Raw genomic sequence first — 27,403 nt, forward strand, 5'->3', positions numbered from 1 at the left:
CAGACAAAAAACAAAACAAAACAAAACAAACCATTGGTGTGTATTTTTGGAGCTCCTACATAGCATATTGGTTTTTACTGCCTTTATACACAAGAGCACCTGGTTAGTATTCTTGGATCTCTGCCTGTTTTGCACAAAACTCTGCAAACATTTTCTCTGGACACATTATCACCGTAGAAGAGCTGAAGCAGGGCCTTTATTCTTCCAAGCTAATGTTTCTCTTCCCCCCTTATGCTTGCATCACAGTGTGGTGTTAGAAGTCAAGTACTGTACTTGTCCATAGCCATAGACCCTATGTGGCTTATAAGCACCAGAAATTCGGCATATCCAAACAGTGCTAGAGCTGTGTGTGTGCTAGGCAAGTGCTCTTCTGAGCTATATTCCCCACCCTAGAACCATTACTTTTAAAGGAAGGGTTTTGTTTCAATCCTTTCAATTCAAATGTTTTTTCAGGGTGTAAATGATGAGGGCAGCTTGTCACTGATTTACCTGTACTGGAGAGGCCCCTCTTGACTGACATGCATACAAATCTTTTCAACTCTTGACAAGTTTTCTTGAATGCCATGATCCTAAGGGTAAACCATCCAGTACTCTGGCCCTGGCAGTAACAGGAGACCCTGATTTTCACTGTTTTTACACCATACTGTCTTAGCTACTCCATCCCAGGCTAACATGCCCCAAACAAATACAAGGAGGAGCTCACGTAAGATACTAAAGCTTTAATATTTCACTCCCCCAAATTAGACGTTTAACATTTCTATCATGTGGACCAAGACTGTTCCAATTGCAAAAAGTTCCTCCCGCCCTCCCTTGCTTCCCATTTTTGTTTGATTCAGCTTAATTCTAAATTCCATTATAACAACCGCACTCTTGAAGAAGTTGTTTTTAACCCAATTTCTGATTGGCAAGATTATGGTACAAGAGAACAGCAAGCAGAGGAGGTCTGAAGAATTAGACGCTACCATCAGTTCCACCTCTGGTCAGTAGCATTCTGATCATCCATTTGGCAAATTCCTTACTAATAAAATAAACATGTGCCCCATGTATGGACTGGAGTTCTTGATGGGACATGAAGACATCAGGTATGCAAAAGCACCGCCTTCTTCAAGGTCAATGAGCTATAGAAGGAAAACCACAGCAAATCAGCAAAACGAGAAAAAATTATGCACACAATAGGAACAGGGCTAGTCCAGGGCACTTAATTGTTTTCAGTAAGTTTGATAAGTCTTTGAGCTCAGACCAATTAGAGGTCCAGCTGGGAAATATCATGTAAGTGAATCTTGAAAAAAAAATGCAGTGATTTTAAAAGCTCAGAAAATGATAAAGATATGAGGTAGAGATAAAATGGAAGATGTCCATGCAAGACAGCCACCTGGAGACCATTTACCAACATGCAGGGCAGAAGACACCCAAGTGTCATCAAGGCTCTGAGCACTGTCACTTGAGACATGCCTGTAGAAATGAAGTGGGCATTAAGGAGGAGAGAAGACTCAGTGGATACTCCAGGTCTTCGAGCCACCAACTGACCCAACTCTGCCCAGCCCCAGTGCACAGAACCCACTCATTTGTTTGGGGGCCACCATTGGCCAGGTTTTGTACTAAGAGCTGGGCACAGAGATGGAAGTTATATCCCTTGCCCTCCAGGTTCTCACAGCCTAGTAGGGAAGGCAGACAGGCTACGCTGGCTGACGAAGGGCATACATGATTGCACTTGGTTTTTATCAATGCTCAGGACCAATGGGAAAGTTCAAAAAGATGAAAGTTTCAGTACAGCCCAAGGTGAGTATTTCTACTAGAATTTCTAAATATGGAGCAAGGTACTGTGGGAGGGAATGACCACTTATCTCTGGACATGTTCAAAAACAGAAGACTGTTTGTATAGAAAGTTATTAAAAACAAGTAGAAGGTTATGCCAGATGACCACCAAATTCCTTCCTAATGAAGATTCTACTGTTCTCAAAAAGTGACAAGGACCAGTCAAGAGAACTCTCACTTATGTAAAGAAAAAATTTGCTGGCATCTCAAGTGAATTTAACAGACATAAAAAGGTTTTTCTTTAAGGCAGATTAACATTTCAGATGGTTGCCTAAATTTTTTTAATAAAAAATTTAAAGATACTTTTTAGTTGTAGGTGGACATAAAACCTTTGTTTTTTATTTTTACATGGTTCCAGGGATCGAACCCAGTGCCTCACTCATGCTAGGCAAGTACCGTACCACTGAGCCACTACCCTGGCCAGTTGCCTACATTTTTAAGGTTCCTAATTTAATAGCCAAAGACCAGTCTTCTAAATATATAAAAGTGTGTATTCAAACAAGTTACACTTACCCATCCATGTCCTTTCTGTGACCTTGCCCTCACTATCTGAGAGATCAGCCTCTGCAAAGGGCCAGAGGTGCCCTGTGGGTTTCAGAGAACCAGCTCCATACTCGCAAACCACATGGATACCCCGGGAACCGAAAAGCAATAAAGAAAATGGGTGTGTGGAAATTTTTGCACACCTGCATATACTCATCCTCTGCCAGATCTTCTTTGTACCATGAGACCAAGAAGAACAGGAGGAACAACAGCATAAACCCATCCACTATTATAAAAGCAAAGCCACAATGTATGGCCTCGTGAGAGGCCAGCAGTCACTGTGGGAGAAGGGGAGGTGATGACACGTGGGATTGGACAAAAGAAGGTGTAAGACAATAATTACTCTATGGAGCCAGCCTAGGTGTCTGTCACCAGACAGATGGATTAAGAAAAAGTGGCACATATACACACAGGAGTCAGCCATAAAGAACAAAATTAAATCATCTGTAGGAAAATGGATGGATCTGGAGAACATCATGTTAAATGAAACCAGCCAGATTCAGAAAGACAAATGTCATATGGTTTCTCTCATATGTAGAAGTTGAAGGGAAAACAGTAAAAAAGAGACGTCATGAAAATAGAAGAGAGAGCACTGGGAGGCAGGGGAGAAGTGGGAGGGCAGAGGGGAGGCGAGGGAAAGTTCTGGGGAGGAAAACCGACCAAATTATGTGATATGCATGCAGGGAGATGCCACATGGTATCTACTGTTCTGTGATATGGTAATTATTATTTTAAAAATGAAAGAGGAACCAGGTATAGTGGTGCATGCCTGTAATCCCAGTGGCTTGGGAGGCTGATGCACAGGAGGATCATGAGTTCAAAACCAGCCTCAGCAATTCAGCAAGGTAAAAATAAATAAATTTAAAAAAATAAAGGGCTGGGGATGTGGTTCAGGGGTTAAGCACCCCTGGGTTCAATCTCTGGTAAAAAAAAAAAAAAAAAAAAAAAAAAAAAAAAAAAAAAAAAAAAAAAACAACCAAAAAACAAAAACGTAAATTCCTGCTATCTTCAAATACAGGTGCTTACAATGGGACTATATTCCAATAAACCTATTTTGAGTTGCAATCATTACAATTCAAAAATGCACTTAATGCACCTAACCTCCCGAAAGTCACAGCTGAGCACCACAGAACACTGTAGAGTACTGATTTTTTACTCTTTGATTGCAGGGCTGGCTGGAACTACAGCTCCTTGTTGCTGCTGCTGCTGCTGCTGCCCAGCATAACAAGAGTGGATGCACCTACCATGTACCTACAGCCAGGAAAGACTCAAATTCAAAATCCACAGAACAGGTTCCACTGAATGCATAGTACATTGTTACCACTGTAAAACTGAGAAATTGTGAAGTCGAACCACCATGAGTCGGGGACTGTCTATACAAAAGGCAGACAACTGAGGGAAGGGGAAGGAAACAGAATTCACTGAGTGCATGAAAAGGCTTTAACTGCTCTTAATCATCACCAACAAAAGGGGATCCGAGTTTCTGAGTTCACAGGCTACTAAGCTCCGGACGTCATTCAGGGTGTCCATCTGATCAGAAGGCCTCACACCCACTGCACTCCCGTTCCTGGGCAGGGCATCCTAGAGCAGCAGATCAGGACGTCCCTGAGATGTGCCCAGGTCTCTCTGGAAATGCTCCAGCCCCATGGGGATATCTGGTCACAGCACTTGAAGCCCATCCATCACCGAATGTGGAACCTTTGAACTGTATTCCAAGGCCTGGCATCAGCAAACACAGACCCGGCTCTGGGAAAAGGTCTATGCCAGGAAGAATCATCTAAGAGATCTCAGGCAGCTCATCTTCCCCTCAAGGACCCATTTGTTAAAAAAAAAGCTATGGGTCCTGGGCTCCCTTCCTACTCAGAGACACCGTGGTTGTGTTCTCTCCATGGCCTCCCAGCTGAAAATGCCCAACTTCAGGAGGTATGCCTTCCCAGGACCTAGACGGGCGAGGGGCAGCTGACCACCCCTCCAGGGACAAGAACAATGGAAGCTGCCTCCCAGAAGACGGCAGGGGGCTGAGCGATCACAGCCACCTGAACAGCCTCCACACTCCACAAAGCAATTAAGGAGGAGTAGGAAGCCAATTTTCAGAGTCAACCATCAATATTTTCTGAACCACAGTCCTGAATCCCACTTCATGAGCTTTCTGATGTGGGTAACGAGCAGGCATCAGGTCTAAGGGAAAAGGAGATAAATTAGGGCTCCCCGCTGGACAGGCGGATCATGAAACAGCCACTGGCCCAGCTGCTTCCCTTCAGGAGCTCAGGATCATCCGCCCCTGGGCGGGGGCAAGAGGGTGACTTTCTGGGCCAAATGGGGCAAGATGAAAGGCTGGGAGACCTGCAGGGCCTTGTCTGAAAACTGGCAAGGGATGTTTTGCTGATTTAAAGCAAACCCTCTAGTATGATGGCCGCCTAGTTTAGAACCTGATCCCAGGAAGGCAGAGACAGAGCCATCCCAAACCACCTTGGAATGGGTCCCTTTTATCCCCAGCAGGAAGCACCATTCTTAGCGGGCTTCTAAATCCAGGGTTCACGCTTTATTCATTTGTTCTTCAGGAACAGCCAGAAGAGGAGAGAGCTTAGAGGACCCTTGTCTAGCTGGAATTAAAGTTGGTATTCCAGCTTAGGCAAGCCACAGAGAGGGAGATGTAACACAGGAGAAAGACTGGCAGCTGTGGACTGAGTTCTGGATTTTAATCCCGGCTCTGGCACAGCAGCCACATGCTTTGGAGTTATTTAGCCTCCCTAAGCCTGGGATGCCTTATCTGTAGAATGGGGACAATTGAACCTATTCCACAGAGTTGGGTGAAGAGTTCCAGGAGAGAAGCACGAAAAATACAGAAATGAAGTAAATGGTCCATCAGTATGAGAGGTTAGACACAGTCCGTGTGGCCATGGACACACGACAGAAGGAATCCTGAGCCCAAGTTCACGTAGCTCTATCCTTTCCTTCCTGTCCAGTGGATTACATAATCCTGTATGTGATACCATTTTGTTTTCAAAGGGAAAACTCAAATATCAGCCTTGGCGTTTCTTAGCTGCCTGATTTTAGGCAACTATTTTTCAACTCTGTATTCCAGTTTACGAATTATCTGTGAATGGAGGTAAACAAACTTTTCTCTCCACTGCACAGGACTGCCCCGAGTGTCAGCATGCCACCATCTACAAAGCTCTACACCAAAGGAGTCCTCCTCTTCTTCCTCCTCTGCGGATGTTCAGAGCTGCATGCTTTGAGCAGAGATCAGAGAACAGAAATGTGGCCAGTCAGTCCTGGTAGTCTGTTGATATGGGGACTTGGAGGCTGAAAATAAATGGGCCATGTAAATATCAGGAAGACCAATGAGCATTCCGCACACCACAGAGATGGGCAGGCTGAGCGATCGCTATTTGCAAATCCACACTAATTGGTCATTATGGAGACGCGTACCGGTCCATCGCGAATTTCCCACAGTTCATTTTTAATCATGCACCGATCCTTCATAAAGTTCCTATTCCCTATTACTCAATCTCCAGCACAAGCAGATATAATAAGGGGCCCACAGGAGCATTTCTTAGAAACGCCATTTCCAACAGCTACACGAAGTGATTTCTTGGAGCTGTATCAAGGGAGGCCATCCTCTGTGCCCGCAAGGTGCCGTCTGACACGCTTATCTAACACAACTGCGGAACACAGCCTGAGCCTGCTTCTCTCCTGTTCCAACTCATTCTCTGATGTCATCTACAGGATGTTTCCACATGTGCCCTTCCTTGTAACTGTCACGGAAAAGCACTCATTCAGCTGTCACAGGGCTGCTCTGGGGACTTGGGCTGGTACAAATGGAGCTGCCTGATTTATGCCACTGTGTGGTCACAGGTAGGCAAACACCTAGCTGCCCGCCTAAGCCCAAGGCACAAGAGGCCTCAAGAATGAAGACCTGTGGTGGGGACAAAGGAATCTGAGGCTTTGTCATTCTTAAGGACCCAGCTTTGAACTCATTGTGTGTCACTCACACAGTTATCACACCAGGCATGAGGCATACGAGGGTGGTAAAAACCAGACAGGACCTGGTCATTCTGCAGTCTGTGGTCTAGGGAAGACAGAGACATTTACCAGCTCATCACACAACAGCACGAAAAAATCCACTCTAATGAGTTTCCAGGAGAAATGTATGTGATCCTACAAGAACATATAACAAAAGAACCTCTATGAGAGGAGGAAGGCAGGGCAGGTTTTCCTCTGTGAACATTGCTTCAGCCAAAGAACCTGGATTAACTACCAGTGGGGTGGAGAAAGGAGGCTGGGGAACAGCTGAACTGCCAGTGGAAACAGTCTGCTCGAAAGTGGTTTCTGTCTTACGAGGACTGGGAAGCCATGGTGGTTTTACCAGAGGAAAGGGGTAGGTCAGGTGGCCTTGCTTTTTGGAAAGCTGACTCTTGCCCATGAATAGCAATTTGGGAGAGAAAAGGTGAGTGGAAGAGAAGGGTGGAGACAAGCCTGTATCAAAAAAAAAAAAAAAAAGTTGCCATTGTGCTGGGGAAGATCACATGAGTTGGGAAGAGAAGGAGTAGGATTACAGGAATAGCAGGATCAAGCTAGCACATGTGATGGTTGGAGGCAGGGCAAGGGAAAAAGAGGAATTCCCAGGTCTGGATGAGCAGCTGTGTAAATGACAGTGTCATGGGATGAGGGGGCTGGGCAGGAGGAATGGGCAGATGATGGTTGTGGCTGTGTTAAGCTGGATTCTGTGTAAATTATTACTACCGTTGTCATTATTATGGTGAAAAAGTAAGTTCTCTAAAAATCTTTCATTCTCAGTGTCCTACTGGGTTCTGACAAGTCTCATGGGGCTCAGGAAATCAACAGGGGGTGACCAATTGGTAGAGAACTATGCAGGTGTTACGACTCTTCTCTTGGGTTGTCAGTGGTAGAGATGGGGGGAGAACAAGACTCTGGAGACTGTCCTTCTGAACCCTTCATATTGTTAAGATTATTATTTTTTAAGCCAGGGGAGCTTCAATTCCCAATGGATAAGAATTATCTATGTAAAACAGTGGACAACTGGTCTACCTGTATGGACATGGGCACAGGAGTTAGAGCATCTGAGACCTCTGAGAAGCCCTGGGCTCCCAGGAGAAGAGCTCAGCCCAGACTGCCTCACATTTCTGCCTCCCAACTACCAAAGGACTTCATAAAAGGCCACATGAGCACAAGCAAGCAACTTTAAGTAGCATATAGCCATGAAGCAGAGGATTTTTTTTTTTTAAAGCAAGCATCACCTTGCTAAATGGCCCAGGCTTCCTCAAACTCTTGGGCTCAAGCGATCCTCCTGCCTCCGCCTCCCAAGTAGCTAGGACTACCACAGGTGCACACTACCCTGACTGAGGAGTCAGCATTGAGAACTGCCTGGTTGTGGGCACTGGTGGCCCTTCACCTGGGCCATTGAGGCTGTCCCTACTCACTCAACAGCGAGAGAAACAACCATCAGATCCACTTAGACAGTTCTTCAGTGGGAAACTGGGATTTGAACTAGGGCTTTCTTTCAATCTGCTGTGTTTTCTTGATAAGCACAGAGTACAGGTTTGCAAGGGCCGCAGCACAGAGAAGGGTGAACAGGGAGCAGGAGGCAGAGGCCTCCACCCGCGACAGCTGCTGCTCCTCCTCTCCCGTTGCTTCTCCCCATGGTGTTGGCGCTAAGACCCTGGGAGACAGAGTGGCTTGCTTTCACCTTAATTAGTGCGGCAATTTGCTAAATTTTGTTTTTCCCCTTTTAAGAGTGTTAATCAATTTTAGCTCAGAATAGATTGGAATGGCACACAAATTACCGCGACAATCCCCAAATGCTAAATTCTGAACATCTCGATCAACCTCAGAGCCTGAAACACGTGAAAAATCAGAAACTCCGGCTGGCATCTCTGTGATCTATTTAAAATGTTATGGCTCTGAAATGAAAAGATAATGGCTTTATAAGGTTTGAAACAAGCAATTTACCAGAATCAGCCTCTTGCCTAGGTGTTGAGTCCTTCCCAAGGTGACTGGAGACAAAGCATCAACGCGTTTCTGCAACGTTCCGTGTTCCTCTAATAATAACAATTTGCTAAATCCGCAAGCATTACAGGGCGCCTATTTTGCACCAGAAATACTGAAAAGAATAAGGTGTGCTTCTTTTCCCCATACCCCATTAAGAATGTTGCAGTAGATAAATGAGAATAGAAAATGCCTTCCTATTCCCTGGGGAGGTTGGGGACGGTGCCCAGAGGAGGTGGTAATGCAACTGGGTCCTAATAGTGGGTAGGAATTGTGACAAGGTAGGTGGGAAGGGCACATGGGACAGAAGGATCAGTATAAACAAAGGCTCAAACACAGAAAAGAAGGCAAAGAGAACTGGAGGACTTCTCTGTTAATCAGAGCTGGGAATGGGGGAAATTATGCAAAAATTACAAGAGATGGTGCTGTTAGAAGAGGCAAGAGGCAAAAAGACAGGGCTTCTAATCAGAATGTGATCTCAGTCTCCATGTAAGCAAGGTGGCACTACGGAAGGACTTTAAGCAAGGATCTCTTTTGGTTGAATCCCTCCGGTCTGACACATAATTATTCAGCATAGTGTTTTTAAAACATCTGCACATATATTCGCTCATTTGAGCCTCTTAGTTACACCGTGAGTTGAAATTTTAACCACCTTCCTACCATTGAGAAAACAGGGCCAGAGGAAGGTGACTCACCTTGCATCTTAAGGCCAGTCAATGACAATACACAAATTCCAACCCAGGTGGCTCAGACTAAGTTCAGGATTTACCTCACTGGGGAACAAAATCCTCTCCAATCCTACCATGGAACACTTTCAGATATGGCCTCCCGCACCGAGGGACTGCATGGATTCTGTGTTAATGGATTGGTTGCCTCAGTAATAATGCCAACCTCCGTCATATCCTGGACATTATCCAGAGGAGCCCTGACGTCTGCCACTGTGAGTCAATTTAAAGGGGCAGAGAAAAGCCCCCCATGGGGACAGGCCAGGGAGGCCTCGGGCTTCCTCCCTCCCCTACCTTGAGCTCATCTGCATTGTAGAAGTCCACGCGCACAGCGGGCACCATCCAGGTCTGGAAGAGCGTGGCCAGGATCTGCTCGGCGATGGAGTCAGCAATGAGGTGGAAGTGCAGAGGGTTCCGTCTGCAGGGGACAGGAGAAGGCCAGGGAGAGTTAGGCCCGGGAGTTCCAGCATCAGGCACATCCCTCCCGAGCTCCCACTTGCCAACAGCACTTGGGAAAGTAATTACATCTGGCGCTTTGTGGTGAGGACACAGCAGTGAAAGGAAGGAGGTCGTTTCTCCGAACCTTGGTGTTTCAGAGAGGTGACTGGCACACACCACAGAAGGTATCAAGGGGCCACCCAAGACAATCCTCTGTTACCAGAGGATGTGTGTTTGTAGAAGTCTCAGGGAGGATGTGGCCAAACATTATGTCTACCAGGGGAACATACGGGCATTAGTGCGGACACACACTGACAGAGGGGCCACATCTTTAGGTCAGCGGTGGACAGCTGGCCAGACACCTCTCCCCAGGCACAGGGTAAGTTGAGTTTCCTGCTTGTTCTTCTCCAAAAGAAAATAGGCTTTCATGATGGAGACATCTAGAGCCCTGTCCTCATGGAAGAGAGGTATTTGGGTCATGGGGTGCCCCCTCTCAAATAGATTAATACTGTTATTGTGGGAATGGGTTCCTTATTAAAGGATGAATTAGACCCTTGCTCTTTCTTGCCCTTCTGCCTTTTCCCATGTGATGACACAGCAAGAAGAACTTTGCCAAATGCTGGCATCTTGATATGGGAACTCTCAGCCTCCAAATTCTTCACTCAATAAATTTTTGTTCTTTAAACATTATTCTCTGGCATTATGTTATAGTAGCACAAAATACAGACACAAAGTCTGAAGAAGAGCAACAGGAAGCTGAATCTAGAGGAATTTTAGGAGAAAAGATCTTACAAATGGGACAAAAACGGAACAGAAGAAGCCAAGGGCAAGAGAGCGGTTCCTGGGTTGGCGACTGAGCACAAGTTTAAGAAGGGGTTGGCCAGGCCAGTTGCCGCTCCTGTATAGATGAATCCATGTCTGAAAATGATTACTAACCAAGAACAAACTGCCACACCTGTATAACTGCCTAAGAGTGACAAACTGAGTGGGTGAATTAAAGAGACAAGTGGCTCTGCAAACTGCCCAAGGGAACCACTGCAGAATCCTGCAGATTCTCCCATTCAACCCTCTAAGGGAAGGGGAGCCCCATGAGAAGCTCCCCTTTCGGAAGCTGCCTTAGTGGTGACTGTGGCCCAAGAGAACATGAGTTTGCTCAGTGGCCAGTGAGCTACCCGAAGGCCAAGGCCAAGGCCAAGGCAGCCAGACAAAGCCACAGCCATGAGAGGTGGTCCACTTATCCCTCAGTGTTGGCACAACCACCTCCCAGTGTCGTACTAGCCACGGCAGTGCCTCGCTCGCGGAGAGTGAATACGTGCAAGCCCACACGACTGTCCGCTAATTGAGCCATGAGGTGGCAATACTAAATGGGCCAAGCTAGGTCTAGCTGCTCCACTGTCCATGCTCTCTGCTCATCTGCTGGTGTTCTTTCCTCTGCAGAGGAGACCCTCTCCCTACTCGAAGACCCTTGCCCATCCTTCAAAATTCTCCTTGTAAGCACTCTCCTCTGGGCCACCTTCTTGAAACCCTTCCTTCTATCTTTCTCCTGCGAACTTGTTTGAAGAGTCAATCGACCATCTTCATGGGGCCTTGGGATACACAATCTCCCAGTCTACCACAAGGCTCCTGAAGACAGGGCCACCTATTCATCCCCATCCACAGTGACCAGGAAAGAGCCTGGCAAATTATTAGTCCACAATACACATGTTCAACAGGAGGAAAAAACAGTGACCTTCCTGTGTCAGCGAAAACGCCATGCTAAAAGTTAAAACTAGTACACGATACCCTCCACACGACAGTTCAGAGTCTATGCCTGAAAATGATTACTAACCAAGAACAAACGGCAACCTGAGCCAGAATTCCGGGGTTGGAACACTGGCTTCAGCACTGTCAAGTTACTTCACCTCTCTAGACCTCTCTATCTCCTCTTCAAAACAGAAATGATATTGGTGAGTAATATCACAGTGGGTAATTGTGAGGATAAAGTGAGATAATATGTATATAAAGTGCTCAGTAAAGTACCTGGTACATAATAAGATTCTAATAAATGCTGACTATCACCAATATTACTTTACAAGATATTACTTTACAATATTACTTTACTACTTTTGAATCACCATTTCTAGTGCTGATTGGTGCATTTTTAATAAAATATTTTCAATTAGTTCTCCTATACATAGACCAAAAAAAAAAAAAAGCAATGGTGTGTGTGTATGTGGTGGGGTGTATAAATAAATGCTCAACAAATCACTATGAAGCCTTAACGACACACAAGATACGTTTGGGATACAGTTGGAAGGAGCTAAGAGCTCTCTCTCTCTCTCTTTGGGAGCTAACAATCTGGTAGAGGGAACTACAAGATCTTTAGAACATGTGCCATTCGGCTGGGCTGTCTCACAGAGCCACATAGCTTGTGAACAGAATGCCTACTTGGACAATAATGTGAAGGCACTCCTACAGTGGTGATCCACAACTTGAGCTGTTCAGATCTCTGCAGGAAGCAGAGGACAAGAGACCACCTCTTTGTGGTGGAGAATGTCGAAAGCTTTCGTGGACGATATGGCAATTAAACAGGAGCTCTGGGAGGGTGCAGAAGAAGGCTGGAGGAGGTATCCTGCAGTAGAAAACAGAACAAGGGAAAGAGCAGGTGGGAAGGACAGAGCCTGCAGAGGAAAGGGGACAGTCCCGCCAGGCTGGATCAGACAGCATACCCTGGACACCTCCTGTATGCCAGGAACAAGGAGGACAAAAAACGAAAGAGAGACAAAGACTTAAGGGTCGACAGGGCCTGAGGATGTGAATTCCCAAGAACTACAAACTTCAGATTATCCAACAGCAAAAGAACCAGACAAGGTCCAGAGGCTCAGCAGGCAGCTGATCAAAGCCATGGTCCTGGGAGACGATGGGCTGGTTGCAGAGCCAAGGAGAAGGGAGCAGGCTCTCAAGGAGGACACTGCCAACCATCCACGGGGCTTCCCGTCTGTGTTCCTCTGCACTGTGTAAAGTCTCTCTCAGGAGCAAGAGTAAATGGGAAATGAAACGCTCCTCGCCTATAGGCCAGGCCTAGGTGTCTGTACCGTGAAAGGGGCTTGTGTTCTTGCCCAGCTTCCCTCAGTAGAAGGATAAGAAAGTGCTTATTTGGAGGACATATGGCCCCCACCCAGTGACACTGGCCCTGTCAGCTTCCTGGCATCAAAGGCTGGCCAACCAGCAGCAGCTGTGTGTCACGCCCGTTAAGAGGAATACTCAGGGGGGTCTACTCATGTTCCACTTTGGGGGACATCAAGAGAACTGATAACTCATCTCCAAATGAGACTGTGGTCCCTGTAAACAACACTTCACGGTGGCCTTTCTAAGGTGCACCATGCCGCACGCAGTGAAAGTATCTGAAAACATTGTCTAGACTACATTTTGCAGAGCCCCTGGGTAAGCCAGAATGTCTCCCCTGAGCATGAACTTGCAAATCCTACTGCCAGCCAGATGGCCCCACAGACCCATGGGATCCTAGGAATCAAGAAGGCCCCAATTACAATGCTGCAAACACACCAAGCTACTGATTATTTGTGGAGTGTTTGTGTATAACTTGCCTCTGCTCTAGAATTCAAACTCCAGGGGACAGAGACTCGGTATGTCACTCATACTGTACCATAGCATTCCCCAGAACCAGCTGGCATATTGAGTGGGGACTCGACTGTATTCTGAATGACTGCATCAATGAACAGCTCAGTTGACTCCCAAAACAGAAACCCCTTTGCCCTTCTTTGGTCCCTTACAAGTTCTTCCTCCAGCATTTCCTGCCAATCCAAAGTGCTTGATTCCCTCAGCCTCACCAGCTCAGTCAGATTAGCTGAATATCTGAGGCGCTTAGCATAGACACTGGCGGGTGGTAAGGACTTGTTTGGTAAACGTCATCGTCATTCTCCCTTCTCCCATCTGGCGCCACCTCATGAACACAGTCACTCCTATTCTCCCTCTCTTCTCCCTTCAACCCATCTTCCATCTCATAAGTACAGTCTCCAAAATGATCACAGAACCTTTGGCCATCGCTCAAGGCATAGGGTCTGGCCTCCTGCAAGGAGCTGACCTTCGAGGATCTCACCCTCTCTGCCTCTCAAAGTTCATGTCTTCCCTCTTCTTCCTCCAAGCCCACTCTCCAGCCATATGTGTATCCAGTTCTGCTTGTGACCAGCTCCTGCTCCTCCTGCAGAACAAACGCCAAGGGCACCTCCTCGGGGAGGCTTTCCAGAGCTACCCCACCCAAGGTACCCCATCCCTCACCACTATCCTTGCCAAGGCCCTGTTTGGTTTCTTCCTAGCACTTGTCAATGCTGTGGATCTCCAAACTCAGCTTAGGTCTACCTCCTCTCCTCCTCTAAACTGTGAGCTGCCAGCGTGGAGCGTCTCCAGTTTGATGCAGTATTTATTCTCTTGATCACTCTCTCTCCCCAGTGCTTACAAAGTGCCTGACCATGGTGCAGTTCCAGGCTGAGCCATGTTTTCCTGCAGTAAGTGAGGTGGCCAGGAGGGAGGCCCAGGAGGAGTCCAGGATGGTCCCTTCGCTGGGAAGTATGGGAGGCTAAGTCCAATTCATGGGGACATGCGAGACAGACGATTCACATTTGAAAGAGCAGCTCATAACTTCTGACTGACAGCAGTCAAGAAGATTACTTCATTCTCCATTTGTGTGATTTCTGAGTCTTATTTCATGTTCAGTTCATAATTCATGAGGGTTGATTCCCCAGCCCTGTGATGGCAGAGGCCTACACGTTCCAACATCAGCTACAGGCTGTGAACCTAGAGCTTATTCTCTCGTTCAAAGAATGATTAGCACCAGTTACACAAGTATTAAGGACATATTTACTCCAAAGTGAATTTTACCAACTGAAATTAATAGAAGCCCCTTCCAAAGGAATGATTTTCTCAATAAATGATTCAAGGCTATGGAGCTTTATACCTGTGAAACACCTAAATAGTCTTTTACGCCAGTCACTAATTGTACATGCATTTGGGGGAGCACTGCTTTAGATCCGTAACAAGAGGTGTCTGGGGACAGGTGGCCCCACCTCGCTGGCCTGGCTTACAGCATCCCAGAGGCGGCTACAGACATCAGCCATTTTCCTCCAACAGTCCTCGAGGTGCAGAGGGAAGTAAGCACAGTGCCTTCAGCGGGGCCTGCAACTTCTGTCCTAATGAGCAGCGCTCCTGCTTCCTCTGTTTCCCAAGAGGCTCCCCTGTTCCAGGTCTGGATGCAACAGACACAAGGTGACAAAGGAGCCAAGGTGACGTTTTTCTCCTGCTTTCCCTTTCTTATGCTGTGGGGAATGAACTGCAGCCCCCGCAAGGGCATCTGGGGTCTGTTGATATTAACATACACAAGAAGGCCTTAGGAGCTGAGATCATCTCTAATTATTAAGTTACGATGCGATGGCAATTTTAGGAGATGAAAGAGCCTGTGACAGCACTGCGAATGCTCAGTGAATCTGTGACACTTAGGAGATTTAATAGAACTCATTTCAGAAAATCACCGCAGCTGGGATGAGGGTTTTCAGCGTGAGTCCTTGGTCTGAGGGAGGTCAAGTGGCCTTGATGATAAGGGAAGATTCAAGGACAAGTCAGTAATGCTCTCCATGGGAGAAGAACAGAGGAGCTTTCTAGAAAAATCAAAAGGCCTAGTGATGCAGCAACAGCATGGAGGTGGGACTTAGAACAGCTACGGGGGGATCTTTGGATCAGCACCTGGGAGGGAACAAGCATCTTCACATCTCAGGCCCTTGGTTTCCCACCCATTTGCTGGACTAGCAGCATCCACTGTATCGGGCTGAGAAGTTCCAATGCAATAGCCCACGTGGAGCTCGGCAGCTCACCTGTCAGGTGAGTTCTCTTTGGACTCACATTTGCAGCATGGCCAAAGAGCACAGAGCTCCTCTTTGGTCACAGATGCTCCTCACCCATGCTATCGTCTTCAGTCTGTCCAGATGCCAGAAGCCCAGCCTTTAAAAGCTCTATGCATCTACACTCAGCACCTCAAAAACACAAGTCTGAGAAGGAGAAAGATAATTATGAAGATCACAGTAATGAGCAGGATGTCTGTACTACCACCCAAATTGATGACTAAAACTAGAAACAAAAATAAAGATACTAAAGATAGTATCTTTGCTCTGGTAAAGAGCTCAGACTCGGAAGCTATATTGAGGGGGCTCTAAGCTGGCCTGGACCACCCTCTTGGAGTCACCTTAGGTCATGACCTCACATTCTTGGTCCTGAGTTTCACTGTCTGGAAAATGACGTAATGAAAGTGCCCCTGCAAGGAGGCATAGGGGGTTCAGCACTTAGAACAGAACCTGATGCAGAGGGAGCTCTCTGGTAGGTGGGGAATGAGCCAAAGCGCAGTGACTTGCCTAGGTCACCAGCTCCTGCCAGGAGGAAACTAGCACCTCGGTGGGCTTCCTGTTCACAGTCAAGTCTCACGCCCACCTTGACAACCTGAAAGATTTTTCTGCAGGAGTGTCCTGGAATCAGCAATGAGACAACCACAGGCACACTCTGGCCACAGACACGCTTTTACCCTCCCCGCTCTCCAGGGGCATCAGGGAAGTTTTTAAAAACAGTAAGAAGAAAAACTGCTTGATATGCAAAGTAAGGGAAATAACTATTTTCTCCCTGACAACAGGAATGCAAACTGAGAGCCAGTAGATCATCCTGGCAAAAAAAACATTAAAATTTTACAAGCCATCCACCCTCTTGCCCAGGAGGTAAATGCTTAGTTACTAAATAAATATTTATTTTCTCTGCCTGCTAAGTGCTGGGTTTTCTTCAAGAGCAGCAATATTTCCCAGTTGATTTACCATTGGGATTGGTGTTCCTGGCATTCTCCAAACTTTTCACTGAATATTCTTCTGCGGAGGTGACATGGGTGTGTATTATGCTATTTTCTACTAATATTAAAACATCATCACATACACCTTGTATCTTTTTTTCTCATCCACCTTTTTTTTTTTTAATCAACATAAAGGCTGTGTAATGACGGGACCCAAAAATATACGAAACGGAGAAAATATAAACAAAGTTCACCAAACACTATTTGCAAAAGTGACATTTTCATATATTTTCTGCTATTTTCTCATCCCTGTATTTTGACCCTGTACGTGCGTGCATGCCTGTCTGGACATTGGAGTTCAGGTGACACATTCTATTTTCAATTTTACTTTTGCTCATTTTAGATCATCTGCATTGCTCTGTGTGATGACATATTTTCTAAAGCTGAGTGCACGGTTTATTATAAGAAGATATTCAATTATTCTTATTGTTTTAAAATACATTCAATATTTTTGAAAAGGTTTTTCTCTAGCTTGGGTCATCCTATGAGGACAAGGCCAAGGCCTTTGGCATATATAATGAAATTTGTTTCCAAAACTTTACAGCAACAAATTTTCTCTGCGAGTATTGGTGGACAAGAGTGCTCACATAACTCTCTCACCGCCTTTTAAAATATAGGATGCTCACTGTCACCACTGCAGAAGGAAAATTGACATAACAAAGCCACACTTAAGTGGAAATTTGCTGAAAATCCTGCATGGAAAATAAATATAATGACTGTAATTAACAGTGAAAGCCCAAAGAAGCACTGTGTGTCACTATTATTATATTATTAACATTAGGAAGGCTCTTCATTTGTCAACATATTTCATAATCATGTCTTAGTAAATCTCCATATGTGTTTGGGAGGCAATGAAGCTATTTATAGCTGGACTTTCTGAGCTGAAAGTCTGTTTAATGTCCTTTTGTCTTGATATCCCAACTCATTATCACCAGCACTTCAGTTCACACAATCCTTCTTATTCCTAGGATTTCAGAGACTGGGGTGGGCTTCAGTGGTATTTGGTCCAGGAAGATCAAGCAGCCATTCACAGAGTGGCAGAATATTCATTACAAACATTAAACTGCCTGTATTCCCCAAACCCAGGGCCCACATGGAAGGGAGTCCTGCCGGCAGCTGCTGACAATAAAACTGCTATTTTTAATTTTAACCTCTTTGTGCTGCATGGTGACTGTAGGAGTGAAAGTTTATACTCAACAGGGTTTTCACAATTTCAGCAACTACTGGATGATGTGATCTGTAGCAAAAGCAACAGGAATAAAATTTATACTCGACAATAACCTAGGAAGATCCTGTGACCTTAAAATTAGTCATAATTGAGAAATAGCATAATTGAATATCTATAATCATGCAAATACCCTTTTTTCAGAACAGTGGGCTCTTTCTATCAGGGAGACAGGCAACAAACACCAGCAGAGACTCACTGATCTCATCTGACTCGGCTCAGCTAACACGGCCCCTGGTTTTAAGCACCAGGCAAAGGCTGCAGAACCACAGGCGGCTCGGACATGGCACAGCAGCCTGGGCCGTGTGGGATGCACATCCCCCCTGGAACCGGAAGACCACGGGGTTGAGCCCATTGGCCATTCTTTCCCTGACAGTCCTCTTTCTTCCTCCAGTGGGCAACTGAAATCATAGTCCTAAGTAGACAGAGGAGGAAGAAGAGGTGGGAGACCCCTTCTCTAACTGACACTATTATGTAGGTTTCCTGCTCCCTTCTTCCACCAGGTCCCCACTGCAATAGGACAGCCAAGTTGATGTTTGGCTAACCTGCAGCTACATACAGCCACCTGTGTGTGTGGGGGGAGGGGGCGGTTCAAAAGAAACACCAAGGTGAGTGCAAGAAGAGGTCCATGATGTAAACCAAGAAAGCTGGAGTGAACGGCTTCGGAGCAAAAGCTAAGTGATACAGGAACTTAAGAGTTTAAGTGACCCGCTGAAAGTCACTCAGCTGTGTGGTGGCAATTCTGAATAAAGTCAGAAACTGAACTAAGTCTAGGCTGGGCCTGTCAGCTGGTTGATTGAATGAATGTATCTCCAGGTTCTTCACTACCCGAGGCCCCAGAGTCACTTGGTAAACAAGTGCACATTCATCAAGCATCAAGATATTTGCTAAGACATATATTTGCTAAGATAATGGAGGATACAGAAAAATAAGGTATAGTGAAGCCTACATTCTGCCACAGAAAACATACTTTGGATACACAGAGAACAAGGTAGGAAATACGACAGAAAGATGCACAGGGTACTGCCATCTGGTGGAAGAGAGGCCAACACCACAGGTGAGGGGCACAGAAGGGCTCTCCGTTAAAGGGTTACCTGTGAAGACTTCCATGGTAAGAGGTTATTATGATTTGTATCTGGAACGTCACCAAAGGCTCATGTGTTGGAGGCTTGGTCACCAAAGCAGCCATGTGCAGAGGCGGGGCTATGAGGAAGTGATTGGATCATAAGGGCTCTCATCTCCTCCGTAGATTAATCCATTGATGCATTAGTAATTGGATGCCATCAGTGGAAGGTGGAAGAAACTGTAGGAGGTGGGGTCCAGTTGGGGGAAGAAGACCCCTGGGGATGTCCCCTAAAGGGTACACCCTGGGGCTGGGGTTGTGGCTCAGCAGGAGAGCTCTTGCCTTGCAATTTGAGGTACTGGGTTCGACCATCAGCACCACATAAAAATAAATAAACAAAATAAAGGTGTCATGTCCATCTACAAGTAAAAAAATGAAAAATAATAAGAAGAGAAGGTAGATCCTACTCCTTCCTCTCTCTCAGTCTGTCCCCACTGCTTCTGTCACTTTCTTTCTTGGCCCCAGGTGCCGTGAACAATGTCACTTCACCATGCCCTTCCACCATGATGCTCTGCCTCACCAAAAGCCCCCCCCCCCATGAAGCCAGCCAACAATGGACTGAAACCTCTGAAACTGTGAGCCAAAATCAGTCTTTCTCTAAGGCGTTGATCTCAGGTATTTTGTCACAGCAACACAAAACAAGCAGTGGAGGGAGCTGCCACTGTGGGTGTGGCAGAAGAAGAAGAGGGACGAAGTGTTGAGATGGCCTGCCAGGAAGAGATCAGCCAGTGAACCCCTGGAGAGGCCAGGGAGCTACGAGCAGCTCAGAGTTGCAGGGCATGAAGCCAAAGCAGGAGAGGAGGGACAGGGATATGGAGAATGGCCTCAGAGCCCCCCCCCCACACACACACACTGTCATAATGTCACGGGCAAAGAGGTTCACAGCCGCCTGTCTGAAACAGCATTCTGGTGTCAGAAGAGGTGGGTCTGAAGGGCAGGAAGACATCTGTGAGTCAGAGAACAGGTAGACCTAGGCTGTGACAGCCACAGTGGGATGCAGAGGAAGGGGTGGACCTGAGGGACATCTACGGAGAGCCGCAAGGCATGATGACAGACAGCCTGGTGGGGGGACTGAGGGAGAAGGTGGAACCCCAGGGTCTCGCAGGGTTGGCATGTCTTGGTATCGCCCATCCCTAGTTGGGCCACATGTTGGGCCACATGTTGCAATTCAGGTGTAAAGCTTTACCCTGAACTCTGAGAGCTTCTCAAGACTCTGACTCTGACGAGAACCTTCTGGAGCCTGCCTTGGTCATCTGATATACCCTGCACTATTTATTGTGGATGAGCTTCCTCTGAACTCTTGGTAAGAAGTCAGCACAGAGCCGAGGCCACGAGCTGGAAATGCAGACATGATTCTGGATGTGAGTATGTCTAGATGTCAACCAAATGGTGAGAGGACAGAAGAAACATCCCATGAGAAAGCAAGTAAATGGTGAAAGTTTAACTTAGGGAAGACTCTCGAGAGGCACCTCTGCTTTCAGGTGGATGAGAAACCAGTTCTCAAACTGGTTCCATAACTGAGTCCACCAGGGCCAACGAATATAAGCTATGGGCACGTGTAGATTTCAGTTTAATATAAAGCAGGACTTCTCAACAGTCACAAAAACCCAGAGATGGGCCAGAGAAAGTAATGTGTATTAGTTTAGGAGGGCTGCCATAACAAAATGCCCCAAATAGCTGGCTGAAATGACAGAAGGTCATTTTTCTGAGTTTTGCAGGTTAGAAATCGGAGATCTCTTCAGGCCACCCCTCCTAGTGTGCAGAGGGCTGTCTTCTCACTGTGTGTTCACATGGTCTCCCTCTCTAAGGGTCTGTGTCCTGATCTCCTTTTTCCTAAAAGACCTGTCATATTATATTAGGGCCCACCCAAATAGATCTATTAAATTTATACACCTCTTTTATGTTCTTATCAGCAAACAGTGGAATTTTGATGTATCAGGTTTAGGGCTTTGAGATATGAATTTTGGGGAGACACAAGACATAACCTTCCCCAAGGCAGGTATATAAAAAGAGAGATCTGGTGAATGGCAGCAGATCTGGTGAATGGCAGCACCTAATCTGGGGTGACTTGGAAGGTCCCTCGACATCTGAGAGCTACAACTCTCACCATGGCAAGGCAGCACCTAACTGCTGCCAGGAAACATTATGACCACAATAACCTTCCCAGGACTGGGGAGAAAAATTGTGTTTTCATGGCAGCAAGAAAGATGGGTGTAATGTCACTCTTATTTAACCCTCCCCCAGGCAGCCAGGGAGATGCCCCAGCCCTTAGAATGTAAAGGATGCTCCTACCTGTGAAAGAGGACGGACTTGACCAAGGTGACCACGTCTCGGCTGGCATTGTATCCGGCACAGACGATGGCGACGTGGATCGTCTGGGAGGAGGAGAAGAACACAGGATGAACACTGAGACAGGCAGGAGATGGCCTTCCCAGAGTTGCGGCCCCGCAAGGAAGCAAAAGCCCTTCTTTAAAGTTGGGATCATTAGACAACAAAGGGCACCATCTGCCTCTGTGAGAGGATCACAAGACAGTTTTATTAAAGCCTTTTTAATTGGTTTATGGAGCTATCATCATTTGGAAGCCATTAAGACTCTTTTCAATTACATTTTGGGGACGAGAGAAATGGTGATTGGTTCAAATAGGCAAACACTGTGTCCCCTGCCCCCAAGCACAAAGACAAAGATGACTGGTAAAACAGAGGAGGAAGAAATACACCTTGAAAGGATAAATCAACCACCTGGGTCCAGAGGAGAGGCCATGGCTCACACAGTTTGTGAGTCTCTGAATCTCTCTTAGGTTAGAGTTAACGAAACAGTGACATCAGAGACAAAGGGGCCAAAATCTCCAGGTCCCCACTGGATGATCATTCAAAGAAAATCAAGACTGGAGGAATTGAAGAGAAACCTACAGTTCAGCAACTCTAAAATGATAGGAGCACAGGCTTCGGATGTACCATCTGCCCTGTCCTTGGACCCAGGGAAGCCACCAGAGTCAGCTGACTGACCGCACGTAACGGGCATAACCCAGGTCTTACAGGCGACTGCTTGGAGTGAGGGAAGAACAGGTGTCTAGAGCAGAACACCTTGCTCAGCACACTGAGCTCCAATCATACCAAAAACGCCCTCTTGAGTGCCCAGGTCGGGCACCTGGGTGCCTGGAGTGCTGAGATGGGATTATTAAGGCAAAGACTCTTCAGACGCTCAAAGCTTCCTGGCTGGACTGGGGACTTCCAGCCAGCTAGCCCTGCTGCCAGCAGCATTCCTGTTCACCTCCTGCTTCTGACAATCATCCTTTTTGATGTGGGGCTTGGCTTGACAAAGCCCTGCTCTAGGGCAAGCTGCACAGGATGTCATCTGGCCTCCTGAGAACAGATAGTGCATGCCTAGATTCTGTCCTGCCTGGGAAGCAGCCTTCCCTGTGGAGACTGCCACCCCAGTCATGCCCCCTCCTGCAGGACTGCAGAAGGACATTCCTTGAGCTCTCAGGAAATAGGCTGAGAGAATTGGAACTTGCACTCTGGAATGGAATCCCTAACCCTGCTGATACATCAGAAATAATAAAAAAGATTTTTAAAAATATTCTGTGTCTTTAGTGCTACTTAATCCAACACCTGAGAGTCTGGATGTTCACATGGTGGACAGGAAGGCAGTGCCTCTTGGCAGGAGGCTTTCTCCTCCCTGGTCCTAGGTCTTGACATTCCAGGATGCCTTGAGACCTTCTAGGTTGTCAATAAATGCTGGGAAGGGCGTGGTCTCAGCCTCCCAAGCCTCCGGGCTCAGATTACAGGCCTGCACCACCATGTCCAACTAGAATTTATTGGGTAGAGACCTCAGATGCGACTAAACATTCTTCAGTGCACAAAAATGCCCCCCAATAAAGATTTTTCCTCCCCAAAACATCAAGTTACCCCTTTTTTAGGAAGAAAGGGGGAGGAAAACAAGGGGTGGGGAGGAGTTCAGATCCTTCTGGATTCTACTGCTGCCTTTGCTCAGTCTCATCATGCACATCTGAATTTCCCCACCTGTACAATGAAGGCGTCATTGCTTATCTCAGGATAATATCTCCAATAGACTCAGGATGAAGGATTGTAATGCAGATGCAACTGCCCCCATTTAAATCATGAAGGAAATGAATAGGAAGAAGCCTGCACCCCAGAGACAGACCCAGGGAGGGGTTGAGGATCAGGAAAACATGCAGAATCAGGCTCTTCTGAATCACAAATATTTAAACACATTGCCTCCCAGATATCAAACTTTGTCTTGGCTTCAGGGTTCAGGGACTATTTCAAATGGGCCCATTAAATGTAAGCGCTAGTGTGCACATTCTCAAACATTTTACATAATTTTCCAATCTCTCTAGTTTCATCCAGTACACCTGCCACTATGAATAAATTCATCATCTGGAGCTCTAGCAGCAGGGCCCTGCTACCTAGGAAAGGAGAAAATTACAGCATCATCAAATATACTCTTGGAAGGGTTTGGGGTGGCCTAAAATGTTGCAAGTGCCGAAGTGAACAATGAGAGAGGGTCAGGGTAGGGGCTGGAATGGCCAGAACAGGGAACAGGGATGAAGCTTCCTGTAGGCAGAATCATCATCATGTTAACATCAGGTTTTGCAGCTGTGAAGTCTAGGTTGTAAGTTTCTTGGTACAGTGGATGACAGATGATCCTAAGGACCATGACCTTCCATTCTTCCTCTAGAAGGGTGGGGTCTGAATGTCACATTCTGTGATGGGGGCCCCCTCTGGCTCAGCCTTCCTCTCGGGCCTTGTGATGGTAGGTCTCAGGCTCACCACACTCATCTTTACTTCCCACAAAGTGTGGATGGAGGATGGGATGATGTTCTCATTTCCTCTCCTTCCTCTACCTCCCAGCTTATCCTGAACCCTCGGAGCCCAGCCTTAATAGGCTAAACTAACCAGGCTCCTTTTTGCTCTGTTTCTGGTTGACTTTGATCAATGAGAGTCACCCAGGGAGCCTGGAAAGTCAGATCTTCCCCAGTTCCCCTCAGGGTCCTTGGGAATTCCCAGTGCCATTACCCCTCCCACTTCTCCTTCAGCCCCTGGGGGTGTAGCAACACCTTCCAGAAAGCATAACCTCCCTGGCAGGTGGCCCTTACTCTACCCACAGACTTATAAATTTTGTTCATAACTTTAAGGAGTTTCACGAAGTTCTCAGACTAACACACACAAAGCCTCTTTCCAAGGAAACCCTGAAGGTTTCCGCTCACGTCCTTTAGTTCACCACATGCTGCTCAGCACACCTTGAACCTCTGCAAACTGCACCTGAAGACACAGGTGAGGTGCAGTCAGAGCTGTGAACCAGGTTTCATTGCTGACACCTGGAGTCAAGTGAAGACCTTCATTTTAGAACCTGCAGGAGGAATTCAAGACATGAATGTTTTGGGGGTCCCTAATGTGCCAGCACGGTGCTGGCCTCAGAGCATATAAAGGTAAACTCGTCCCCATCCTCCGGAAATTCAGACCAACGCCAGCATTAGCAGCACCCCAGGGCTCTGGCTCCCCTCCAGGCACTGGGCCTAGGGCACACTTCCCCTAAGCATCTCCAATCAGGGAGGCTGCAGCAAAGCCAGGGAAACCTTCTTGAATGTGGCATCAGAGGGGCTATGGAAGGAGACTCTATGCAGATGGTGAACCACAGCTGGCGACTCCTAGGGGATGATGAAGGAGGTAACCCACAGGGGCATTTAGCTCCCTAGGCTTGGGTAAGAGATAATGGCTAGGATCACGTTCTTTAGATTATTTGAGTAGACTAGTCTAGGCACTGGTCCCGTAAACCATGAGCGCTCACTCTGACATGACCCCCCACGTGCTCCCGTACTCATCTGCAAGATGGAGACAAAGAGCTGCCCCCAGCTATGGTGAGGACTAGGTGGGGGAGTGGAAGAAGGCTGCCCAGAGAAAGCAGGCTCTCTGCCCTTGACTGAAAGAATAAACCCAACAAGAAGCACACAGCATCCTCCTATTTAACTTCCTCATCTGAAAACCAGGGGGCATGATACTTGAGGTGGAGGGGTGAGGGGAGTCAGGGACATGATTTGAATCTGGAATGTCCTGCAAAGGCTCATGTGTTGAAGGCTTGGTCTCCAATGCAGCGGTGTCCAGAGGTGGGGGCTTTGGAAGGTGACTGGATCCCGAGGGCTCCAACCTCACCTGTGGATTCAAAACTTAACGAGCAACAGGCGGTGGTGGAATCTCAGGAGGTGCGTTAGGACTGGTGGATGGAGGCACTAGGTCACTGGGGATGTGCCCTTGGAGGGTATATTTTATCCCTGGCCAATTCCCCTCTCTTTTATTTTTGCTTTCTAGCCTCCATGAGGTGAGCAGCTGTGCTCTGCCACACACTCTCACCATGATGTTCTGCCTCAGCACAGGCCCAAAGCAGTGGGGCCAATGACCATGGACTGCAACTTCTACAACCATGAGCCAACATGAAACTTTGTTCCCTAGAAGTTGATTATTTCAGGCATTTTGTTACAGTGACAGAAAGCTGACTAATTTACCCAGTAAATGGCTCTCACATCCTCCGTGCACAAGAGGGCTTGTCAAGAGAGCATCTGGCCCCTTTCCCACTTCTGATTCAAGAGGATTGGGTGGAGGCTGAGAACAATTCTGTATCCACAGGTCACTGCTGCTGCTGGCCCAGTGACCATACCTGGGAAGTCACTGCTCCATCTGAAGCCCTCTGAAGAGCATCTGCAGTAAAAACTCACCAGAGGCCACTGGGATTATTTTGACAGTGTGAGGAGTGGTCAAGGGATCCAAGAGATCGATTCCCAATTCCTTTCAACTAGGAAGAACCATTTCCCCTGACTCCTATCAGCCAAGTAAAGGCAGTTCATTCAGCCGCCACCGTCTGCCCCTAGGCCTTTGGACACCGGGGGACAGTTTTCTGGAACCTCCAAGATGCTCTGAATTCAAGATGCAGAAAGTGCAGGGAGCAGGTGAGTAATAAGACTGAGGTGACATGGCTCAGCTAGTCAGTGGCAGAGACAGGGGCCGAACTCACAAACCTGCAGTGAATCACAGCACCCTGCCGTAATGAAACACACACAGTGACTATCAAGACAGAAAACCCCTACTGCTAACGTGCCATCTAAAATCCCCCACAAGCCTCTTGGCCACCTCTACTCTCTGGGAAACCACTGATCTGTTTATTTTTCTAAATACTAAACCACAGATTCGAAAGACAAGGTCATTTCAAGCCTGAGAAAGCAGAAGTAGACGTCTCCTGACTTTGGAAGCCAAGTTTTCAGGGGCTTGGCAAGAGGGACAAGTGGAGTCACTGGTTTATAGGGCACAGTGGACAACAGGAAGTCCTAAGGCCTGGTGAATGGGGGAGGGGAGGAAGGAGGAGGCATCCACCTTCCACATAGTCTGCTTTATTCCTGACCTCGCCACAGCCCTGGGCTGCCTTAGGACTGATGTTCCTGGTATAAGGAAAAGAGCAACCCCAGAAATCAGAAACCGAGTGAGTGACAAGAGGTGGCTCAACCCGTGCAGGGCAGGCGGGTTGTCTGAACGGCCTGACACTGATCTATCCTGGTGAGTGTGGCTTCTAAATGACAGGACTGATGCCAAATGTCCACACACATTATCCAGACCCTCAACCACTCAACAAATGCTGAGTGCCTACTATGTGCCAGACTCAATTGTGGGGCTGAGGATACCGCCATGAGCACGGCCAATGCAAGCCCATAGTGGGTGCAGCTTAGATAATGAGACAAGCAAATGTGCAGGGAGGCCGCCACCTCCTGCGTCCTGCTACCGCAGATTCACCCCACAACCCGACACTGTGTCTGGACTGAACAGGGAGATGTTTTTTCCTTATCATTATTCCCTAAGTAAGACAATATAAACAGTGTGGTAAGTACTGTATGTGACCTTGGCATGGTCTAAAGTGTTGAGACGATGTGTGCAGGCCATGCACAAGAACTGCACCTTCACACACAGGACTAGAGCGGCTGCAGATGTGGGCACCTGAGGGGGTCAGTTCCCGGTGGATGTGGAGGGAGGCCTCTATATGGTAAATGTGAACCACTAGATACTGTCCAGGAAGACAATTAGGCAGGGAAACTGCTATGAGGGGGTAGGTTAGTGTGTTAAAACCAGAGAGTCTGGTAAACTGTCTCCTAAGAGGTGACCCTGGAGCACACACCTAAAAGCCTCTTGGCCACACACCCAAAAGCCTCCTGGCCACCTCTGAACCTCTGAAGTCCAGACAAGAGCATTCTAGAGAGAGGAGAGAAGCCTCGGGATGGGGGAGCTGGAGGAAGAGGGAGGTTGTCTGGAAAAGAGGCATCCAGCCAACAGCTGGGAGAGAGGCCAGCAGGGGACGCAGGGCAGGCCCTCTGGGGGTCCTGGGCATCTGTAAAGAAATGGCTTTTCCTGGGAGACATGGCCAGGTGATTACTGGTTCAAAGTCCTTAGTGAGCCATTCGCACAGTAAGCTCCTCCCAATGAGGAAGCAGAATGTGGCCTGTACCGCAGAGAGGACGCACTGCTGGTCCAGCTGCCACGGGAAGCCCGACAGTGACTCCTTAAAAAATTAAAAACAGAACCACCACGTGAAGCAATAATTGCAAAATAGAGGAGCATGAGGGTGACACTCTGAGCCACATCCAATCCCA

General features: G+C 47.2%; 1 protein-coding gene across 1 annotated transcript in view; it reads right to left on the reverse strand.

Annotated features, from left to right (window-relative positions):
• The window catches only part of LOC144249582 (xylosyl- and glucuronyltransferase LARGE1-like), a 298,477-nt gene extending 277,366 nt beyond the window's left edge, over nt 1-21,111 (reverse strand). Inside the window, exons 1-2 of the mRNA XM_077791696.1 lie at nt 21,045-21,111; nt 9,387-9,510 (exon numbers count right to left, since the gene is read on the reverse strand). Coding sequence (XP_077647822.1) covers nt 9,387-9,434 — 48 coding nt within the window. The 5' untranslated portion in view covers nt 9,435-9,510; nt 21,045-21,111. The remainder of the gene's footprint in view (nt 1-9,386; nt 9,511-21,044) is intronic.
• Nucleotides 21,112-27,403: the final 6,292 nt, after the last annotated feature.

This window comes from Urocitellus parryii, chromosome 12 (assembly GCF_045843805.1).
Source record: "Urocitellus parryii isolate mUroPar1 chromosome 12, mUroPar1.hap1, whole genome shotgun sequence".
Classification (NCBI taxonomy): Eukaryota; Metazoa; Chordata; class Mammalia; order Rodentia; family Sciuridae; genus Urocitellus; species Urocitellus parryii.